At 37.5% G+C, this 21,330-nt stretch overlaps 3 protein-coding genes across 3 annotated transcripts; all 3 read left to right on the forward strand.

The window, feature by feature from the left end:
- Positions 1 to 94: 94 nt before the first annotated feature.
- Positions 95 to 1,045, forward strand: LOC118713103 (olfactory receptor 8K3-like). The gene has a single exon (XM_036427466.1). It carries the CDS (start codon positions 95 to 97, stop codon positions 1,043 to 1,045), a length of 951 nt encoding a protein of 316 aa, XP_036283359.1.
- A 5,173-nt stretch (positions 1,046 to 6,218) lies between these two features.
- LOC118713104 (olfactory receptor 8K3-like) lies at positions 6,219 to 7,187 on the forward strand. The gene has a single exon (XM_036427467.1). The coding sequence runs from the start codon at positions 6,219 to 6,221 to the stop codon at positions 7,185 to 7,187; it is 969 nt and encodes a 322-aa protein (XP_036283360.1).
- Positions 7,188 to 14,606: 7,419 nt separating this feature from the next.
- LOC118713105 (olfactory receptor 8K3-like) lies at positions 14,607 to 15,548 on the forward strand. Its single transcript, XM_036427468.1, has one exon. The coding sequence runs from the start codon at positions 14,607 to 14,609 to the stop codon at positions 15,546 to 15,548; it is 942 nt and encodes a 313-aa protein (XP_036283361.1).
- The last annotated feature ends 5,782 nt before the right edge of the window (positions 15,549 to 21,330 follow it).

Here is a 21,330-nt window from a genome sequence, read left to right on the forward strand (position 1 = left end):
CTGGGATTTTGGTTACACATACTGGCTTTGCCATTAAATATCTCCAGAAATCTAATGACTCTTCTGATGGCTCTTCCCACAGTCAATTTCTGTCATGGCCTACAGGGATCAACAAAACCTAACAGTGCTAAAAGAATTCATTCTAGTGGGAATCACGGACCACCCTGAGCTGCAGGCCACCTTCTTTGGCGTCTTCCTCATCATTTATGCAGTCTCTGTGGTGGGCAACATGGGCATGATCATCCTCACCAAGATGGACTCCAGGCTTCAGACACCCATGTACTTCTTTCTCAGACACCTGGCTTTCACTGATCTTGGTTATTCAACAGCTGTGGGACCAAAAATGTTGGCAAACATTGTAACTAAACAAAAGACTATTCCCTACAATTGGTGTGCAGCCCAGCTAGCATTCTTCATCTTGTTCATCATTAGTGAACTTTTCATTCTGTCAGCCATGGCCTATGACCGCTATGTGGCCATCTGTAACCCTCTACTCTATGCAGTCATCATGTCACCAAGGGTATGCTGGGCACTGGTTGCAGTCCCATATCTCCACAGTGCTTTTCTCTCTCTGATAACCACCATAAAGATTTTCATTTCATCTTTCTGTGGCCATAATATCATTAATCATTTCTACTGTGATAGTCTCCCATTGCTGACACTGCCATGCTCAAGCACACGTGAAATTGAGTTGATAATACTGATCTTTTCTGTGTTTAATTTGGTTTCATCTCTTCTGGTAGTCCTTGTGTCCTACATACTGATCCTCCTGGCCATCCTCAAGATGCACTCTGCAGAGGGCAGACATAAGGCCTTCTCCACCTGTGGATCTCACCTGACAGTTGTGGTTATATTGTATGCGACTCTATTCTTCATGTATGTGCAGCCCAAGTCCAGTCATTCTTTTGATAGTGATAAAATGGCCTCTGTGTTTTACACTTTGATCATACCCATGCTGAACCCCTTGATCTACAGCTTGAGAAACAAAGAAGTGAAAGGTGCCCTGCATAGGATATGGAAAAACCTGATCAAATGCCCCAGGTGAAGTTTATTTTTATTTTTATTTTTAAAAAAATATATTTTATTGATTTTTTTACAGAGAGGAAGGGAGAGATATAGAGAGCTAGAAACGTCAATGAGAGAGAAACATCGACCAGCTGCCTCCTGCACACCCCCTACTGGGGATGTGCCTGTAACCCAGGTACATGACCTTGATCGGAATCGAACCCGGGACCCTTCAGTCCACAGACCGACGCTCTACCACTGAGGCAAATCGGTTTCAGCCCCAGGTGAAGTTTAATATAGAATGTGCAAGCAATAAATTAGGTGTACAAGCTGTTTGTGATATATGATTGGACTTAGGAAGCAGTGACCTGTAAGAAGCATGGGAGAGTAGAAATATAATTTTGTTGTTTTCATATTATAGATATTGAAGTAGTGATTATCTTCTGGTTTCAACTTTGATTTGTCCTCAGGTTGTACTGTAAGAGATCAAAGCCCCAATGACTGTTTTCACATTGCCAAGTACTTATTTTACTTGTATCTTACAAACATTTAAAGACAGGTGCCCATCATATTGGCATAGTGACATAGAGACAATGGCAGTTACTGTTATCAGTGGTGAACACATATACAGCAATGAATAATACATGAACAATTTGCCCTAATGACAGTTTAACTATATCTTCATTTTGCTCAGTGGCATCTCAGATTCCTTTTAAACCATACATGAACAATTATATGTTTTGGGAAGTAGAAATAATAGTGTAATTATTTTCAAGTGACATTATTGTTTACATTAAAAATCCAAAAGAATTATCAATCTGAAACATGAAAAACAATAAGTGAATATTGAAAGATTGGTAGATATCAGGTAAGAAAGCATTTAAAAGATCAATTTCCTATGTACTAGTAAAAAGGAGATGAAAATGAAATTTTAAACTATAATTACACAACAAAAAATTTATAAAATAAAGAACATCCTAATGAATTGTTTGCATCACTTGGTTGCTAGAAGCTAAAAAATCATTACCAAGTTATTAAAAAAGACATAAAGGTAGCAATATGCCATGTCCATTGATAGGAAATAACAAATGTGATTAAATCAATGCTCCCTAAATTTTTCTGTAGATTTAATGCACTAACAGTTAAAAGTCCAATAGTATTTTTTAATACTCAAGTTGATAACAAATTTATGTGTAAGTGCAAAATGTCTAGGTTAGTCAGGGCAATATCTTAAAAGAAGGAAGAATACAAAGCGCTTTTAATTATAGATATTATTATCTTTAATAAAACTAGGTTATTTGAAAATTGTGCCATCAGGCCCAGGCACTGGAAAATCGATCGCAGGATTAATTCCAAGTCAGGGCACATGCTGGGGTTGAGGGTTCAATTCCTGGTCCAGATGTTTATGGGAGGCAACTGATCTATTGATGATATAGCTCTCCCTTGGATGCCCCTCTCTCTGTCTTCCTCCCTCTGCCCCTCTTGCCTCTACTCACTCACTCCAAACCTGCCTCCCTCTCCAAAATCATATTTAAAAAACTGTGCCATCAGTGCAAGTAGAAAGACCAATAAACTAAATGAAAATAATGCGTCCAATAAGTGACTTACATAAGTGACTTCACTTTATTCAAATATATTAATATTTTCCCTTATTAATTTCAAAACAATGTACAACATTATGCAAACATTTCTCCATTATGTCCTCAGCAGTAAAATCATAAGCAGACACTCACTTATTTTTTCAACTTTATTTTTATTACAGATGTCCCCCTTTCTTCTCCTCCCCCTGCCATATACACATACCTTTGCCCACCTCCACACACAGCTTTGCCCACCTTCACTCACTTCTGTCAGTATCTATGGATTAACCATATATGTCCTTTGGCTAATTCTTTCACCTTCTTTCACCCAGTCCCTCACGCCCCCACGATGCTCTGACAACTGTCAATCTGTTCAGTATATCCATGCCTCTGTTTCTGTTTTGTTCATGAGTTTATTTTGTTCATTAGATTCCACATGAAAGTGAGATCATATGGTACTTGACTTTCTCTGACTGGCTTCACTTAGCAAAATAATCTCCAGGTCACTCCATGCTGGTGCCAAAGGTAAGATTTCCATCTTTCTTATGGCCAAATAGTACTACATGGTGTAAATATATGACAGCTTTTTTTATCCATCCATCTATAGCAGACACTCCTTATAGAGGAGACAATTAAGGCTTACAAAAAACTAAAATGCTCTTCTAAAGAAACAATAACCAAGAGAACACAAGGACAGGTACCTAATATAACTTTATTTGTGTGGCACTAGAAAGACGTCTATACAATTAGCAGATATCCCATCGGCTTTGAAGTTTTCAAGTACTTTCAGCATAATTAACAAATTGAATCCTTTCCCCTCAGGGACAATATCAAAGGACCAAAGAAACCCATAAATTCTCTTATTGGTTATCTTAGGGACACATCATGGGGTAGCACAGTGAGATTCCTTCTTGGAGGTGAATAGACTGTACCTGCTTCTGTGACCTGTTCTGAGGTCCAGGGATTCTTCATGGCCCATCTCCCATTTAACTGTGAGTCTCTAATACTCCAACTCAGTGACTTAGCCTTAGCTTTAACAACCTGCTTTTAAAAAAATGAAGTTTCAACAACTACTTTATATGATTTTTGATGAAAACTAGACATTTATGTTGATGTAGTAAATATGACACCTCTGAGGGGCGAGGAAGCATTAATAATCTCCATCCCCAAGATCAATAGATTTGTTTTAACTTGAACCCTTAATCAAGATGTCAAATATGATATTGTTATTTGTAGTTAATTGAATGTGTTTCAGAATAACCTCAAGTAGTAAGGTATATTCATAATGTTTTTCAGTTACCTCTAAATTAAAAGGCTTTTATCAATATTTTTTTTATAAACCATGTCATTTCTCTGTTTAAAATTTCCCACATGTATCTAAAGTTTACAAATATCATTGAAAGGATCAATGTTATTTGAAAGTCACCACTTTTAGTGAGAGGTGAGGCCAAAGCAAATTATTAAAACATAAATTGTACTAGGTTGCACCTCTATCCCCCCATGTCTGGTAAGAGGACACCCCCTCCCTTTCCATGCAAGCTTGGGAAGGCTCTTTGAAATGCCATCAAATTGTATCTTGAATAACTAAATGCACACCTAACAGAAATTGGGGGGAAATTAAAATATACACAAATGCAGACTTAAGTAAAGAACAGTCTTTGCAAAATTATAAAGCAGGAATATGCAGTATGACTAAAATTAAGATTTCTTTTCCACACTAGTTATTAGTATTTATTTATTTAAGTATATTTTATTGATTTCAGAGAGGAAGGGAGAGAGAGAGAGAGACAGAGAGAGAGAGACAGAGAGAGAGAGACAGAGAGAGACAGAGAGAGAGAGAAACATCAATGATGGGAAAGAATCATTGATCGACTGCTTCCTGCTTGCCCCTCACTGGTGATTGAGCCAGAAACCTGGGCATGTGCCCTGACCTAGAATTGAACTGTGATCTCCTGATTCATAAGTAGATGTTCAACCACTGAGCCATGCCAGCCAGGCTCCACTCTATTTATTTAGTAACTCTTTCTGAAATTCTCAATATTTTCACTAAAAAATAACTTGGGTGTTAAAATATGTACATTATGAATATTTTATTGATCTCTCAGTGTAGAATTCATTTATTGTCACTGATGTTAGAGCTGAAAGCAGAATCTGGCAGAGGAAGGGAGACAGAGCAGGGAAGCAGTTTAATTGATCTGAACTCTTAGTGCAATTTTACAGTGAATGTCCAATGCTTAGCTCTTCCCCTTGCATTTGTTTCATGTTTTGAGAGTATTAAGTAAAAACAAATTTAAGAGGTCAGAACCAAGTCATCTTCAATTATCATATAAATTAATCTAAATGTAAACAGAGATCCATGTTAAAAAAAAAAGTTAGTGTTTCACTATCTCATATAGTTTCTCACATATAGGGGAACTGCTATTTACTAGAATAGATATAGAAAAGTGTCTAGGTTTTAAACTGTCATTTATTCCATGAGATTTACAATGTTATTCATAGCCACTAAATACACTAAGTGTATTATTACCTCTTGAGAATTGATTTGGTGTTCCTGAACAAGTCACGTTTCTGCCTCTATCAATCTCCTTATTCTGGATATTTCATATAATGCAATTGTACAGAATGTGACATTGTATAGTTAGATTCTTTCACTTGGCATAATGTCTTAAAGGCTCATTCATGTAGTAGCATGTATCAATATTTTTTCTTTTATGAATTCTTAAGATTTCATTGTATGGATATACCATACTGGCTATATTTTTAAGTGCATATACTTTTGGATTATATGTATTTTTAACTATTATGAATAGTGCTATGAAGATTTACCTGTAAGTTTTTGTGTAAACTTAACAAAGGTTTTCCTAACATTCTGGGTATATATCTAAGAGTGAAATTGTTAGATCATAAAGATAATTCTATGATTAGCTTATTAACAATCAAAATGTTTTTATAGAGGCTTTTTCCAGTTTAAATGACCTAAAAGGTATTCAAAAATTCTAATATCTGCACACTGTTTTCAACATTTATAATTTTCTGTGTATGTGTTTTTTAAATAACCATCCTAGAGGGTGTAAAACAGTACTTGAATGTAGTTTTAACTTGCATTTTTCTACTCACTAATGCTATTAAGCCACTTTTCATGTACTTATTGGTCAGTTGTATATTTTCCATAATAAATGTCTGTTCAGGTCTTTTACCTTTTTTAAAAGTATGTGGCTTGTTTACATTTGTTGATGAGTTGTACAAATTATTTGTATATTGTATATACTGGAACTTTCACAGATATATTACTTGCCTTTTTTTTCTTTTTGTGGGTCTTATTTTAGTTATTTGATAATGTCATTTAGTGCACAAAAGTTTGTTTTATCATTTTGATAAAGCACCAATTTCTGCATTTCTACTTTTTTGTTTGTGCTTTTCTGTCAAATCTAAGAAACCTGTCAAGAACTTTGCTAAGCTGGGATAGAGATAAATGAGTTGTCAAGGTTTAGAGTAGCCAGTTATAGCAACAAGCCATAAATGAAATATTGAAACCTTTAATCACTTATTACAATGGAAATCTCTAATCATATCTCATGACATTAATTGATTAGCTTTGTATGTATTCCCATTATAGGTTTCCTGAATGGTCTGATGGACAATCACAATCTAACTATGTTGAATGAATTCATTCTAATGGGGATCACGGACCTCCCAGAGCTGCAGGCTCCATTACTTGGGCTCTTCCTCATTGTTTACCTAGTCTCCTTGGTAGGTAACCTGGGCTTGATTATTCTCACCAAAACAGACTCCAACCTACAAACACCCATGTACTTCTTCCTGAGACACTTGGCTTTCACTGATCTTGGTTACTCAACAACTGTAGGACCTAAAATGCTAATAAATTTAGCTGTCAATCAACATGCAATCTCCTATAATTGGTGTGCTACCCAACTCACTATCTTCAATATGTTTATCACCAGCGAAATTTGTATTCTGTCAGCAATGGCCTATGACCGCTATGTGGCCATCTGTAACCCTCTGCTCTACACAATCATCATGTCACAAAGGTTATGTCACTTGCTGGTCGCAATGCCTTATCTATACAGTGTCTTTTTGTCTTTAATGATCACCACAAAAATTTTCATTTCATCATTTTGTGGCTGTAATGTCATCAGACATTTCTACTGTGATTCTCTGCCATTGATATCGTTGCTCTGCTCAGACACACATGAAATCAAATTGATCATTCTGAGTTTTGCAGCTTTTAATCTAGTTTCATCTCTACTGATAGTCCTTGTGTCCTACATTCTGATCCTGGTTGCCATCCTCAGGATGCATTCTGCAGAGGGCAGGCACAAGGCTTTCTCTACCTGTGGATCTCACCTGACGGTCATAGTCATTTTCTATGGGACCCTATTCTTTATGTATGTGCAGCCCAAGTCCAGTCATTCCTTGGATACTGATAAAATGGCCTCTTTATTTTACACTTTGGTCATACCCATGCTGAATCCCTTGATTTACAGTTTAAGGAACAAGGAGGTGAAAAAAGCCCTAAGTAGAACCTGGAGCACTTGTGCAAATATTCTATTAAAAATTCACTGTAAAATATGGTTGCAATAAATTATGTACTACCAAATGTATACTAAGTGTCATTGCTTTGATTTTGCATTGTTTCATTCATGAAATGGGCAAGAATCAATGTTAGACAGGTATTAAAATAAGAAAATATTTATTATTTTCAAATAAAAGATATCAGTAATAAATGAGTAGTTTCTGCTTATGCATCAGATATTAACCTATAAATATTCAAAGTCAGATTAGGTGCCATTCCTATATGTTCTCATATGTAGCTTTTTTTTTTGCTTCCATTAAATATTTATTTTTAATAAACCAGCCTTTATATTATATTCAAATTTACATTATATAGGCACACAAAAAATACTTGATATATATAAAAATATCTGATTATATAAATAGATTGATTCAAGGGAGTACAATTACATTCTTAAGAGTATGAACAAAATTTATCTATTTATGGAGCTGAGACAAAATCAGAATATAGGCAGAATGAGAAGTAAGCTATATAATATGATGGATGGTATTAAGCAATATAAAAATGTAATAGAACAAGCAGCCAGAATAGAGTTTAAATTTTAAGGTTGTTAGTAGAATGACATTTAAATACACACTTGAAGATATGGATATCTAGGAGAAAACCATATCAAGAGAAAGAAGTATAAGTGCAACAGTCCTTAAATGACAATATTGTTGTTGTATCATGGAACATCAGAATCATAGGTGTTTGAAGAATAAAATGTGATTAGGGAATAAAAGAGGTGATAATAAACTTGTAATAGACGTTGATCTTGTAGGACTATATAGACCATTGTAAAACTTGCCCTTTCTTCAGATTGATAGAAGCACCCTGAGGATTTTTAGCCAATGAATGATTAAATTATTCTTATGGTAAATGACAAGTTAGACATCTATACAAACAATTATAGAATACTAAAGTTTGGAATTGGGAAATCCAGAGTGAATTCATTTAGTTGTGATAATTGAGAGAGGACAGAAACTTAAGCTATGGCATAAAGTGTCAGAAGATAAAGAAATGAATAGATTCTTAACACACTTAACACATTTTTTAATAATAGTCAATAATATTTTTTCATACTGATGAGGTTTATTAGAGGCTTGAAAAATATTAATTATTTTTAAAGAATGGGAAATTTAGTTCCAGAGCTCACCTAAGATATGCTGAATATTCTTTTCTATTTTCAACTAATGTGGAATAATAAGGACTGGACTTACCTTTCTAGTGAAACAAGAACAAACAAACACAAGATGTAAAAAATGATAGTTGTCAAAACAATGATGTTAGGCAACAGAACAGTTTCCCTAAGAGATGACAAATAAGGGAGGTGAACTATAATTACCCATCTCTCCTTTCTTAAAAAACTTTCTAGGCCACCCTGCCAAAAGGTCAAAACCTAGAAGAATACTTCAGCTGATGAGGCAGAGTTGACAGTCCAGTGAGACCAAGCAGCTGGAGTTCATAAGACAGAGGACTAAAGTCCAGGGGCTTCAAAGAGAAAGGAAAGTGGGCATCTGTAGATAATCTTTCTCACTTATTCAAGGGGTGACTGATCAGCACATGCAAGTGGAAACCATCCAAGGCTAAAGAAAGAATCCTATTGATATGGAACTTTTAGACTAGAACCTGGATTCTTTGTCTGCTGGAGTCAAAGAATGAATCCACGGAAAGTCATATAGCAAAGGTGGAGATTTATTGAAGAACAAGTACAGACTCCCACATGGGGAGAAAGAGAATCCCACAGAATGGTCTTCCATGTGGGAAGGGGGGAAGGATCCCACTGAGTTCCTTATCCCCTCTGATTGTTAAATATTCCCTTTGAATTGGTTACTATAGTGATTTCTGAAGCCCTTCTCCTACATTGTCCTCTTATTCCTTCTGGGTGTTCTTTCTTCTTTATTTTGTAAATATAGACCTTTTTGGCTACTATCAGTCCCTTGTCTTATGGAAATATACCTGTTACTGCTCCCTTGTTTTATGGAAATGTAACTGCACCTGACTTTCTTGTGTTAAGGAAATGTACCTTCTCCCAATCTGTAGCCCTAGGTTTTTTTCCATGGACCCCAATTCTAAAAATTCCCTAAACCTGCCTATACCCTCCTAAAATTCCTGTTTCAATAAGAAAAAAATTAAAAACAGCAGTACTCAGAACTCAAACAGAGGCAGGAACTGTGATAATTTGTTACACAGATTAGAAAAACTCATAATTCATGGGGTTTTATGTAGAGTACACAAGAAGGTCTTACTCCTTGTCTCAAGTAGATTCTGGGAAAGGATCTGGGTTGTTTATCTAAGGCATCCCTTGAGATAAACTCTAACTGTGTAGATGTGGGACATTCAAGTTATTGCTAGAGAAGAGGCTACTCTACACAAACAGGACCAAGGGCCATCTTAGGACCAAAAAGACCAGAAGCTTAAATTTAAATTTTAAGTGTACGCAAAATAATTCAGTTAACTGCTGGAGGAATTACACCACATGAAACATATGCAATTGTAAATAACATAGCACTTTATTACACAATTCCTGATGCTGTGGGTACAGGCTTACATGGGGATCCTGGTGGTGCTGTCCTCTGGGGTCCTGAGGCTGGGCTGGTCCAGTCAGGATGCAGGGGGCTGGCGTTCCTCACCCAAGAGCTCGGTTGTGTCTCAATCGGGAGTTACTAGCCATTCTTCTGTCATCAGGCAGGAAGAGGAGCATGGAGCTGCATAGCTTGCCAGACTAACAGAAAGATTGCCTTTGTGGCTGTCTTGACAGGAGAGCACTGGGCTGATCAGGATCCCCATTTTAAAGGCTGTATCACATTTGCAGCAGTCCAGGTGGCTATCAATGAATTAAGTCAATGGACACATGTTTATCTCAAACAGGGCGAGGGGCCACATGTGGTTATCTAGGGAGAGTATATCACTCACTCAAGTGGTTATCTTGACCAGTCACTCTGAGTTGTTTACTGAAGATCAAATCCTTATCTATGAGGAACACATGCTTCAGGGCAGTGGGGAATGTGTCCTTATGATCACACTTTAAGTTTCATGGAAAGTTAATTTATATGTTTTAAAACTTTCTTAATATTTTTTGTGCATTTTAAAAGAATTTTTAAATATTTCTATAGATTATTATGACACTCCAGAAAGGAAATGATGATAGGTAGATGATAGATAGATATTCCATATAATAAAGAGGTAATATGCAAATTGACCATCACTACAAAGATAGTTGCCTCCATATGGACATAAAATGGCTGCCACAAGATGGCCTACAGGAAAGGGCAGTTGTGGGTGATCAGGCCAGCAGGAGAGAGCAGTTAGGGGTGACAGGGCTGGCAGAGGAGGATAATTGGGGGAGACCAGGCCTGCAGAGGAGGACAATCAGGGTGGGGGGGGGGGGGGCGCAGGGGCAAATAGATCTGCAGGGGAGGGTAGTTATGGGTGACCAGGCCTGCAGGGGAGGGCAGTTGGGTTGATCAGGTTGGCAAAGGAAGGCAGTTAGGAGTGACCGGGACATTAAGGGAGGGCAGTTGGAGGTGAACAGGCCTGCAGGAGAGGGCAGTTAGGGGCTACCAGGCTGACAAGGAAGGGCAGTAAGGAGCAATTGGGCTAGCTGGAGAGGGCAATTGGGGATGACCAGGCCTGCAGGGGAGGAAAGTTAGAGGCAACCAACCCAGCAGGGGAGGGCAATTAGGGGTGACTGGGCTAGCAGGGGAGTGCAGTTGGGGGGACCAGGCCTGCAGGGGAGGACAGTTAGGGACAACCAGGCTAGCAGGGGAGGGCAGATGGGGGCAACCCAGCCATCAGGAAATGGAGTTAGGGGTGACCAGGCCTACAGGAGAAGGCAGTTGGGGGTTAGCAGGCCTTCAGGGGAGGGCAGGTGTGGGGGACTAGGCTGGCAAAGGAGGATAGTTATCGGTGACCAGGCCAGCAGGGGAGGGAAGTTGGCAGCAACCAGGCCTGCAGGGGAGGACAGTTAATGGGGATCAGGCTGGCAAGGGAGGGGAGTTAGGGGTGACTGGGCCAAGCAGGGAAAGGCAGTTGGGGGAAACCAAGCTTTTAGGTGAGGGCAGTTAGGAGTGACCAGTCCTTTAAGAAAGGGCCAGTTGGGGTTACTAGTCCTGCAGGGGAGTTGCAGTTGGGTACACTAGGCCTGCAGGGAAGGACATTTAGGTGTTACCAGGCCAGCAGGGTAGGGCAGTTGGGCATGAACAGACCTGTAGGTGAGAGAAGTTAGGGACAATTGGGCTGGCATGAGAGGGCAGTTAGGGACCACCAGGCTGGCAAAGAAGGGAAGTTAGGGGTGACCAGGCTAGAAGGGGAGGGCAGTTTTGGTTGACCAGGTGGTAGGGAAGGACAGTTAGGGGCAATGGGATCATTAAGGTAGCAGTAAGGCATCTATATGGCCTGCAGGGAAGTAGGTAGGAGGTGATCAGGCTGGCAGGCAGGCAGGTGAGTGGTTAGGAACTACAATAGCTCTCCTGTATTGTGAGAGGGATGTTTGACTTCCCATTTAGGCCCCATGCCACCAGGATCAGGCAGTCAAACATCCCTACTGAACTCCCAGATTCAAGAGGGTGCAGGCTGAGCTGAGGGACCTACACACCCCTTCCTTGTACACAAATTTCATGTGCCTGGCTTCTAATATATATATATATATATATATATATATATATATATATATATATATATATATATATATATATATATATTGTGGTGGCTTCTAATATATATATTAGAAGCCACCACAATATATATATATATATATATATATATATATATATATATATATATATATATATATCCATACTCTGTTTCCCCGAAAATAAGACAGTGTCTTATATTAATTTTTTCTCCCAAAGTTGCGCTAGGTCTTATTTTCAGAGGATGTCTTATTTATATATATATATCCACATACACAACATATAAACACCAGGCTTTACTATTTAAAAACCTTCAACTGTTTGAATGAGGCCCACCCAAATTCTGGAAGGTTATTGGCTATACTCAAAGTGTATTGATTTAAGTGATAATCACATCGAAAGAAAATCTTCACTGCAACACTAGACTGATTTTTTATCAAAGAACCAGCCACCACAATCTAGCCATTAGACATAAAAAATAATCATCAAAGCAGAAAAGAAAGAGAAAGAGAAAACTAATCTGCATTAAAAGGTAAGAATTTAATACAAAAACAAACAAATCTAACTCACTGATGAATAAAATTAATTAATTCCCTTCTTGTATTTTGTTAAACTTACAAATTCTTTAGGGACATTTAGGAAATTGTTTGGCATCTTCAGGGAGTGTATTAGACAGCAGGAATAATCTATAAATTGTTCTGTTTCATGTCATAAAGCGCACCAGGAAAGCATGAGAGAAGCTTCATCACAGGTAAGCAGATAGATATTTTATGTGATGCTGTATTATACCAACATCTATGTAATGTTGGTGACATTTGCAAGATAACAACTTTTTCTATGGAATACCAACCAGGACTTCTGATTTGCTTCAGTGCATAGTATGCTATTGATGATGCATGAGAAAAATAGAACTGCTCTCCTTTCAATTCAGATTAGTTGCTCAAATATTTTCACAAATGCTAAAAAGCATCTTTGAAATGCTAGTGTCATATTGCTCATGTGAAATTTATGTATCATATAAAAACTTAATCATATGAATAACAAAAGACAGAACCAAGAGACAAGAAAGTCAAACATAGAGTCAGGCATGGAAAATTAAAAATTCTGACAGAATTATCAAGCTGAACATATTCAGTTTCCAGTGGTATGTCCTTCCAATCCCTGAGTCACTTAGTGCCTCTAGGCACTTCTTCTCAAAAACGTTGTAATAATTATTGAATATTTAAATCAATGTATGAATGTGAATTTTTTCTGATAAACGTGATGGGCAAAAAAAAAGGATGTCTTCACTTTACATTGAGATGTGAAAAGCAATTTTTGGAGGGTAGATCTATATTTATATCTTTGAACCTAATCTTGCCAATATTCTATTGGGAAATATAGTGATTTTACACCTTTTTTTTTTCATTAGAGAATGCCTTTATCCAAAGAGAATGTTTACAAAAGTTCATTACATAAAACCAATTCCACTAATCTTCCTTTCTCTCAATTTACTGTTTCCTCATACGAGGTTCCACTATGAAAAAACACATATTTTATGTCACAAAACATATAATGTATGTTAATTATAATGTATCTGGAGAAAAGAAGATATGTTAGGTTTTATGGTGAATTTTTATTAAATATTTTAAGTAAGGAAGAAGTTCAATTGTTCACAATAACAACACATTTATGTTCCACTTAGGTCCTGGTGGAAAGAGGCAGGAGTGCACTAGGAATGGTTACCTTCATAATAGACTACTCTGGCTCTTTTTTATTTTTTAATATATTTTATTGATTTTTTTGCTGAGAGGGAGGGTGAGGGATAGTTAGAAACATCAGTGAGAGAAAAACGTTGATCAGTTGCCTCCTACACACTCCCTACTGGGTATGTGCCTGCTATCAAGATACATGCCCTTGACCAGAATCAAACCCAGGACCCTTAAGTCTGCATGCCGACACTCTATCCACTGAGCCAAACTGGTTAGGCTACTTGGGCTTTTTATCAGCATACTCCAGTCACACAAAAACAACGTATGTAGACAAATGTAAAGGTAATCCATTTCAGCAACATACTGTCTATACTTAAAAAATAAAAGTAGACACCCAAAATAAAAATGACATATATTGTATTTTCTATTACAGGGATATTTCCAGGTACCATAAATACATTGAAACATTTAATTCTTATTAATCTTCCAAACCACATTATGAAGAATAATTGATTTTGTTGATGTGTATAGAAATTAAGAAAACATATCATTAGCCTTAAGTACTCCTTAGTATATCCAACAAATGTAAGTATAACAGAGACTTTAACTACCTGTGTATATTTTTCCTATACACATAATATCTACTATGATCTTTAAGCATTTCTTTCCATAAGATACACATTTGTTCAAAATCGGTCATGTGCTAAATTTGTCATTTTGGTATCAACTGTAGACATAATGGCTTTAAAAGGAATATGTTTTATTTTTTTAATTCTACCATAAAATGTAATAATATTTATTTTGAACCTTTTAAAATTAATATTTGTGTATTTTAAACAAATTGTAAATTTATAAATCATATAGAATACTTGCAAATAGTTGAACATATCATTATGAAACATAAACATTAATAAATGGCATCTGAAATTGTTGTAGTGATACTTTAGCCTGACAAATCAATATGAATTTTAGAAGTGAACCATTTTAATATAGCCTAACTGGTATATTAGGGTGTATTTTACTTATATCAACTTTGTATACCAAAAAATGCTAGATGATACTACATAAAAACCATTGAATATGTGAATGTCCTTATCCAGAATAGGTTTTCTGATAAACCTGGATGGACCAACAAAACCTAACAGTGCTAAAAGAATTCATTCTAATGGGAATCACGGACCATCCTGAGCTGCAGGCCATCTTCTTCGGGGTGTTCCTCATCATCTATACAGTCTCCGTGGTGGGCAACATGGGCATGATCATCCTCACCAAGATGGACTCCAGGCTTCAGACACCCATGTACTTCTTTCTCAGACACCTGGCTTTCACTGATCTTGGTTATTCAACAGCTGTGGGACCAAAAATGTTGGCAAACATTGTAACTAAACAAAAGACTATTCCCTACAATTGGTGTGCAGCCCAGCTAGCATTCTTCATCTTGTTCATCATTAGTGAACTTTTCATTCTGTCAGCCATGGCCTATGACCGCTATGTGGCCATCTGTAACCCTCTACTCTATGCAGTCATCATGTCACCAAGGGTATGCTGGGCACTGGTAACAATCCCATATCTCTACAGTGCTTTTCTCTCTCTGATAATCACCATAAAGATTTTCATTTCATCTTTCTGTGGCCATAATATCATTAATCATTTCTACTGTGACAATCTTCCCTTGTTGACACTAATATGCTCAAGCACACGTGAAATTGAGTTGATAATACTGATCTTTTCTGTGTTTAATTTGGTTTCATCTCTTCTGGTAGTCCTTGTGTCCTACATGCTAATCCTCCTGGCCATCCTCAAGATGCACTCTGCAGAGGGTAGACACAAGGCCTTCTCCACTTGTGGATCTCATCTGACAGTGGTAGTTGTATTCTATGCAACTCTCTCCTTCATGTATATGCAGCCCAAGTCCAGTCATTCTTTTGATAGTGATAAAATGGCCTCTGTATTTTACACTTTGATCATACCCATGCTGAACCCCTTAATCTACAGCTTGAGAAACAAAGATGTGAAAGGTGCCCTACATAGCCTATGGAAAATCCTGAGCAAACACCCCAGGTAAAGTTCAATATCAAATGTGTATATCACAAATTAGGTTATAAAAGCTGTTTATGGTGTATGATAAGCCTTAGAAAGCAGTGATGTTATGTAGGCCTGGGAAACTGGAAATGTTTTTTTGTGGTTGTTATAAATTTGTTCATGTTCACCTAATAACAATTGTTCTCATATCAGCTTCAGATTGGTACAATATCTGCTAATCAACAAATGTGACACACTATATAAATAAAATGAAGGATAAAAGTCACATGATCATATCAATAGATGCAAAAAAATATTGTGTGTGTGTTTTTTTCAATGATTAAAGGTCAGCAAATCTCTTGGAGCCGGGATGTCTAGAAATTGAAGTCTGCTTCTTTTGAAGTTAGTTCCTAGAATTTTTAAGCAAACAGTTACATCTTAGTTAACAGGTCATCATTTACAAAAACAACCCTAATGGAACGGTGGGTGGGTTACATCTGTACTGCTGGTGGGAACACACCTTAATGTAACTGAGATAGGCTGAACCACTCTTATATGAATCTTTCAATTACTTCTTGACCATCTCCTAGATAAGATTAAAGTTTGCCTTCAGATACTCCCCAAACCGATGCGCCTGCACCTGTGCCAGCTAGTGCCAGCCCAGGTTGGGAATCTGAAGAATAAAAGGATCCGCTCTGCGTCTGCAGGAGAGAACCCAGCTCTGTAAAAGCCAGGCCCCAGCAGCAGTTCTGGGACCGCTACTCTGTCGAGCTCACTCCTTTTATCTTCCTCTCACCCAGTTCTTAGTAAATTTCTCTTTTGAAACAATTTAGCCTCTTCTTTTGATTTCTGTCCTGGGTGAGGGAGGAGAACCCCTCTGCCACTGCATAATCACCCTGGGAAATTCATTTGGCAGCATTTACTGAATGTGCATATTCTATGATTCAGCAATGTAATAAATAAATGACTCAGTGTAAAGAATATGTCCAAGTAGAAATACATTCAAGATTAAGCTCATATAGATTGAGTATTGGTGTGGACCCAAGGGGGGATAGAAATAGCTGTTTTTAATGAGCAGTATCAGGAATTTTTGTCCATATTTTTCTCTAAACAGTAATTGATTATTTAATAAATACATGAAAACTTCCAATTTTTATTATTTTATAATAAAAATAGCTTTAGTTTCTAAAGATAAAATGAAATAGGATGTTGACAATGTTGCTATTCATAAAACCTCTAAATTGGAACCAATGAAAACATTCAATAATAAATAGAACAATGGATAACTAATCTGTGATATATTTATAAAATACCTACTGGGGGTTGAGCCCACAACCCATGCATTTGGCCTTAACCAGAATCAAACCTGGGACCTTTTAGTGTGCAGGCCGATGCTCTATCCACTGAGACAAACCAGCTAGGTCATAGTTACCACTTTTAATAATGCTATGTGCTTTACAAATTCAAAATTACCATTGAAAACAATCAATATCATGTGCAAATGACCATTTTTAGTGGGAGGTGAGGCCAAAGCAAAGACATTAAAGCATGGACTTCACTGTCTAGCACCCCCATCCTACTGTAAAGTCTCATAAGAGTACTTAGTTTTGCAAGAGTGAAATGCCATCAAATCGTCTCTTAAATGACCAAATGCACATCTGATGGATGTTGGAAGAAAGATTAAAATGTGCACGAATAAAAAGGAATATATATTTTATCTAAAATTAAGATACCTTTTCCACTCCTTATTTAAACTCCCTTTATTCCCACTCCACAATTGCAGAGGTGTTTACATATAGGCATCTAAACATAAATTTTATTGACTTTTTATTGCAGAACTCATTATTTGTCACTTAATTTAGAGCTGAAAGCTGTATTTGACACAGAAAGGGAAGTAGCCTAGGGAATAACAAAACTTCTCTGAGCTCTATAGTTAGGGTAGTTATATAGTAAAGGTCCAATGCTAAGCTCTGCCCATTGCATTTTTTACACAATTGCAAAATCATGAAAAAATATTTAAAAGTTCAAAAACAGGTTATCTTCAATAATCATATAAAATAATATATTATAAATGTAAATGTTAAAAATGGTTAGTGTTTTACAGAGAAGTCTAAAAATAGTGAGAAGGATATCTTTCTCACATATAGGGAGATTGGTATTTACTAGCAGGAATCTAGAAAAAAAGCACACTTTTTAAAACACATTTATTGAATCAGATTTATAATGTTTTTTAAAATATATATATTTTATTTATTTCAAAGAAGAAAGGAGAGAGTGTGATAGAAACATCAATGAAGAGAAAGAATCATCTATTGTTTGACTCCTACATATCTCCTACTGTGGATTGAGCCTTCACCCCTAACCCTAACCCACCAGCAACACCCACCAGCCAATCAGAAGTGATTATGCAAATTAACCTCAACCAAGATGGGTGCGGCCACAGAGAACAGGAGAGAGGCTTGGGTTTCCCCAGTGATGGAGGAAGCCAAGCTTTCCCCACACTCTGGCTGGCCCAGACCTCCACTGAAGGCTACAAAGTTTCAATTCTAGAAGATACATAAATCCCAACAGAAATGGCTGCTGCCACTGAGCACGCAGAAGCTTTGGCTCTACTCCAGGCTACAAAGTTTCAATTGTGGAAGACAAATAAACCCCAGATATCGGAGCCTCCACTTGGGTCACCAGGGGGTGTGGCCGGTCTGCAAACCACCACAGGCCCATCGCCCAGGCCACCCCACACCCCAAAGGAACCCCCACCCTGATCAGGGACATTTTTCATGGCAAACCAGCAAGCTCCCATTCATGCACCAGGCCTCTATCCTATCTAATAAAAGAGTGATATGCAAATTGACCATCACTTCAACACACAAGCTGGTTGTCCCCATGTGGTCAAAGATCCTGCCCCATGTGTCCACAAGATGGCCACCACAAGATGGCCAGCAGGGGACGGCAGTTGGGAGGGACCAGGCATGCAAGGGAGGGCAGTTGGGGGTAATCAAGCCTGCAGGAGAGGGCAGTTAGGGGTGACCAGGCTGGCAGAGGAGGGAAGTTGTGGGGGACTGGGCCTCTACAGGGAAGGGAAGTTGGGGGGGAACCAGGCTTACAGGAGAGGGCAGTTGGCGGGGATCAGGCCTGCAGGGGAGGGCAGTTAGGGGTAAACAGGCTGGGAGGGGAGCAGTTAGGCATCAATCGGGCTGGCAAGGTACTGGTTAGGGGGTGATCAAGCTGGCAGGCAGAAGCAGTAGGGGAAATCAGGAAGGCAGGCAGGCAAGCAGTTGGGAGCCAGCAGTCCTGGATTGTGAGAGAGATATCCAACTGCCCATTTAGGTCCGATCCTAGTGGGATGAACATGAAATTACTCTGGATTTCTATCACATTTCTTATTACTCAGAAATTATTATTTTTAATATATTTTTTTATTGATTTCAGAAAGGAAGGGTGAGGGAGCAAGACATAGAAAAATCAATGATGAGAGAGAATCATTGATTAGCTGCCTCCTGTATGCCCCCTATTTGGAGATCGATCGAGCCTGCGAATGGTGGGATTGGGCCTAAACGGGCAGTCAGATATCCCTCAAGGTGTCCTAGATTGGAGAGGGTAAAGGCTGGACTGAGGGACAACTCCCCCTGTGCATAAATTTCATGCACCAGGCCTCTGGTGTGACTATTAAGGGAACTTTATGATAATAGAATAGATCTGTATGTAGTGTATTTGTACAGAATAGAATAACTAACATGGAGCAATAGATTGTAAAAAAAAAAAAAAAAAAAAAAGCAAAAGAGAAGTGCTGAACAGACAGATGATGAAAACTCACAAGGCAATGAGAAGTAACAGTAACTAATTTCTGTCCCTGAGGAAAAGAAAAACACACTACACTGTACCAGAGTGAAATGGTCAGTCTCTCTGATTTAATCTTAATCAAGCCTGCTTTGTTCCCATGACCTTTGGGCTAATAGGTTCGGCTTTGTCTTGCATATGGACTTGCTAATCATAGAGGAATCCTGCTTGAAGCTTGAATTTTAACTTTCCTTACTCCAAACTCTGATGTTTGAGTTTTGGCTTTATGAAGTGTCTGACACATGGACTTTTGATCAGTAACAACATGAGCAACAAATCAAGAAAGCAATGTATCATTTTAATTTCCTGAAAGTTTTAAAATAGCAGAACAGTATTTAAATATTTATACACTGTCACTCATTTGAAGAGACCACTGTGTAAATGCAGACTCCTGATGGGCATCAAGAGTCCTATGTGCTACAAAAGAAAAGTTAACCAAGAATAAAAAATAAAAAGAAGGAAAGAATGAGTGAGGGAAAGGCAGAAGTAAGGAAAGAAGGAAGGAAGGAAGGAAGGAAGGAAGGAAGGAAGGAAGGAAGGAAGGAAGGAAGGGAGGAAGGGAGGAAGGGAGGAAGGGAGGAAGGGAGGAAGGGAGGAAGGGAGGAAGGGAGGAAGGGAGGAAGGGAGGAAGGGAGAAAGGGAGGAAGGGAGGAAGGGAGGAAGGGAAGGAGGGAGAGAGGGAAGGAGGGAGGGAGGGAGAGAGGGAGGAATACATGATAAATAAAAATTGTCATGGCAATTAAATGACATCCTCGAGGCATTTAATTGTGCTATAAAATACTATAGGGACAATCAACACATTTCTTGATATCTCCTTAGGGACAGTCTCAAAAGGTGAAAAAAAATCCATAAATTGTTCTCACTGAGCCATGTAAGAAACACATGAGGGAGTCATGAAAGAGGCTTCAGGACAGGTAAAAAGAGAGCATTGCATGTGGTGTCTCCTGTTACCAATACTGACAATGTTTCAGTGATATATGCCAAGTGTCAGGTTAGTTAAATGACAAAGCTCTAGCAAAATGTTTCCATTTCTGACTTAGTTCTTTTTGCTTTCTACTACTCCATAATGCCTAGTAGGAGTAGGCCTCTCTCCTTATCTCATCATATTAATGTTTTTGAGTATTTTCACTTAAGTTGGTAGACTAAATGTTCAAACGCATCTTTGAAATACATCATGCTATTGCTTATAACATATTTGTTTTACATGAATGATTATATCTGTAATGCAGCCAAAACTGAATATAAATGAAGAGTAATAAAGAAATATGAATTTCTGAAAATTGGCAAAATTATGAAGCTACAGATATTTAATCTATCATTTTTTAAATCTATCATTTTGATGTCCTTTCAAACTTTTAGCTAACTAGTAGTTCTAGTCCTTTTTGTGACACTTTCAATATAATTTAATATTTAATAATTACTTGAATAAATCTATAAGTAGGATTTTTTCCATCTCTCATTGAGATGTGAAAGGCATTATGTGGATATTAGCAGACTTTATGTACTCAGTTTTATAATAACAGCAAAATATTCAGCATGCTTTTTAATGTCAAATGAAATCTAACAGAAAGCAAATATAATTATTTGAAAGAGTTTAGCTTTTAAAAAAACTCAAATCAGTATTTAACAAAAAATGTTAAACCATGAAAAAGCAATTTGATTCTTACCATTCAACACTGAGGCTTGTTAGAAGAAACACACAAACACTTTTATCTTTCCTTACCACACTGAAAATTGAAACTTACCAAGTATGATTTTTCTCAGTCTTTTCATATTTGCAAAACAAAACACACAAAAACAAGATTCATACGGATTCTTATTAAATTTATTGAAGATATGTTTCTAAAATTACTATTTATTGATGCGCATTTCCACATTTTTGATATGAGAAAGGTATGTTCATCAAAGCAAGGTAGACAATTAGGAGGTCACAAACTTATTTAAATGCACATTTAATGTAGTCATTTTATAGTAATGTTATGAAATTA

Source organism: Pipistrellus kuhlii, unplaced genomic scaffold (assembly GCF_014108245.1).
Source record: "Pipistrellus kuhlii isolate mPipKuh1 unplaced genomic scaffold, mPipKuh1.p scaffold_m20_p_9, whole genome shotgun sequence".
NCBI classification, from domain to species: Eukaryota; Metazoa; Chordata; class Mammalia; order Chiroptera; family Vespertilionidae; genus Pipistrellus; species Pipistrellus kuhlii.

What these genes read in the sequence shown, in the direction of transcription:
- LOC118713103 (XM_036427466.1), top strand. Translation starts at nt 95, where the DNA reads ATGGCCTACAGGGATCAACAAAACCTAACAGTGCTAAAAGAATTCATT.
- LOC118713104 (XM_036427467.1), top strand. Translation starts at nt 6,219, where the DNA reads ATGGACAATCACAATCTAACTATGTTGAATGAATTCATTCTAATGGGG.
- LOC118713105 (XM_036427468.1), top strand. Translation starts at nt 14,607, where the DNA reads ATGGACCAACAAAACCTAACAGTGCTAAAAGAATTCATTCTAATGGGA.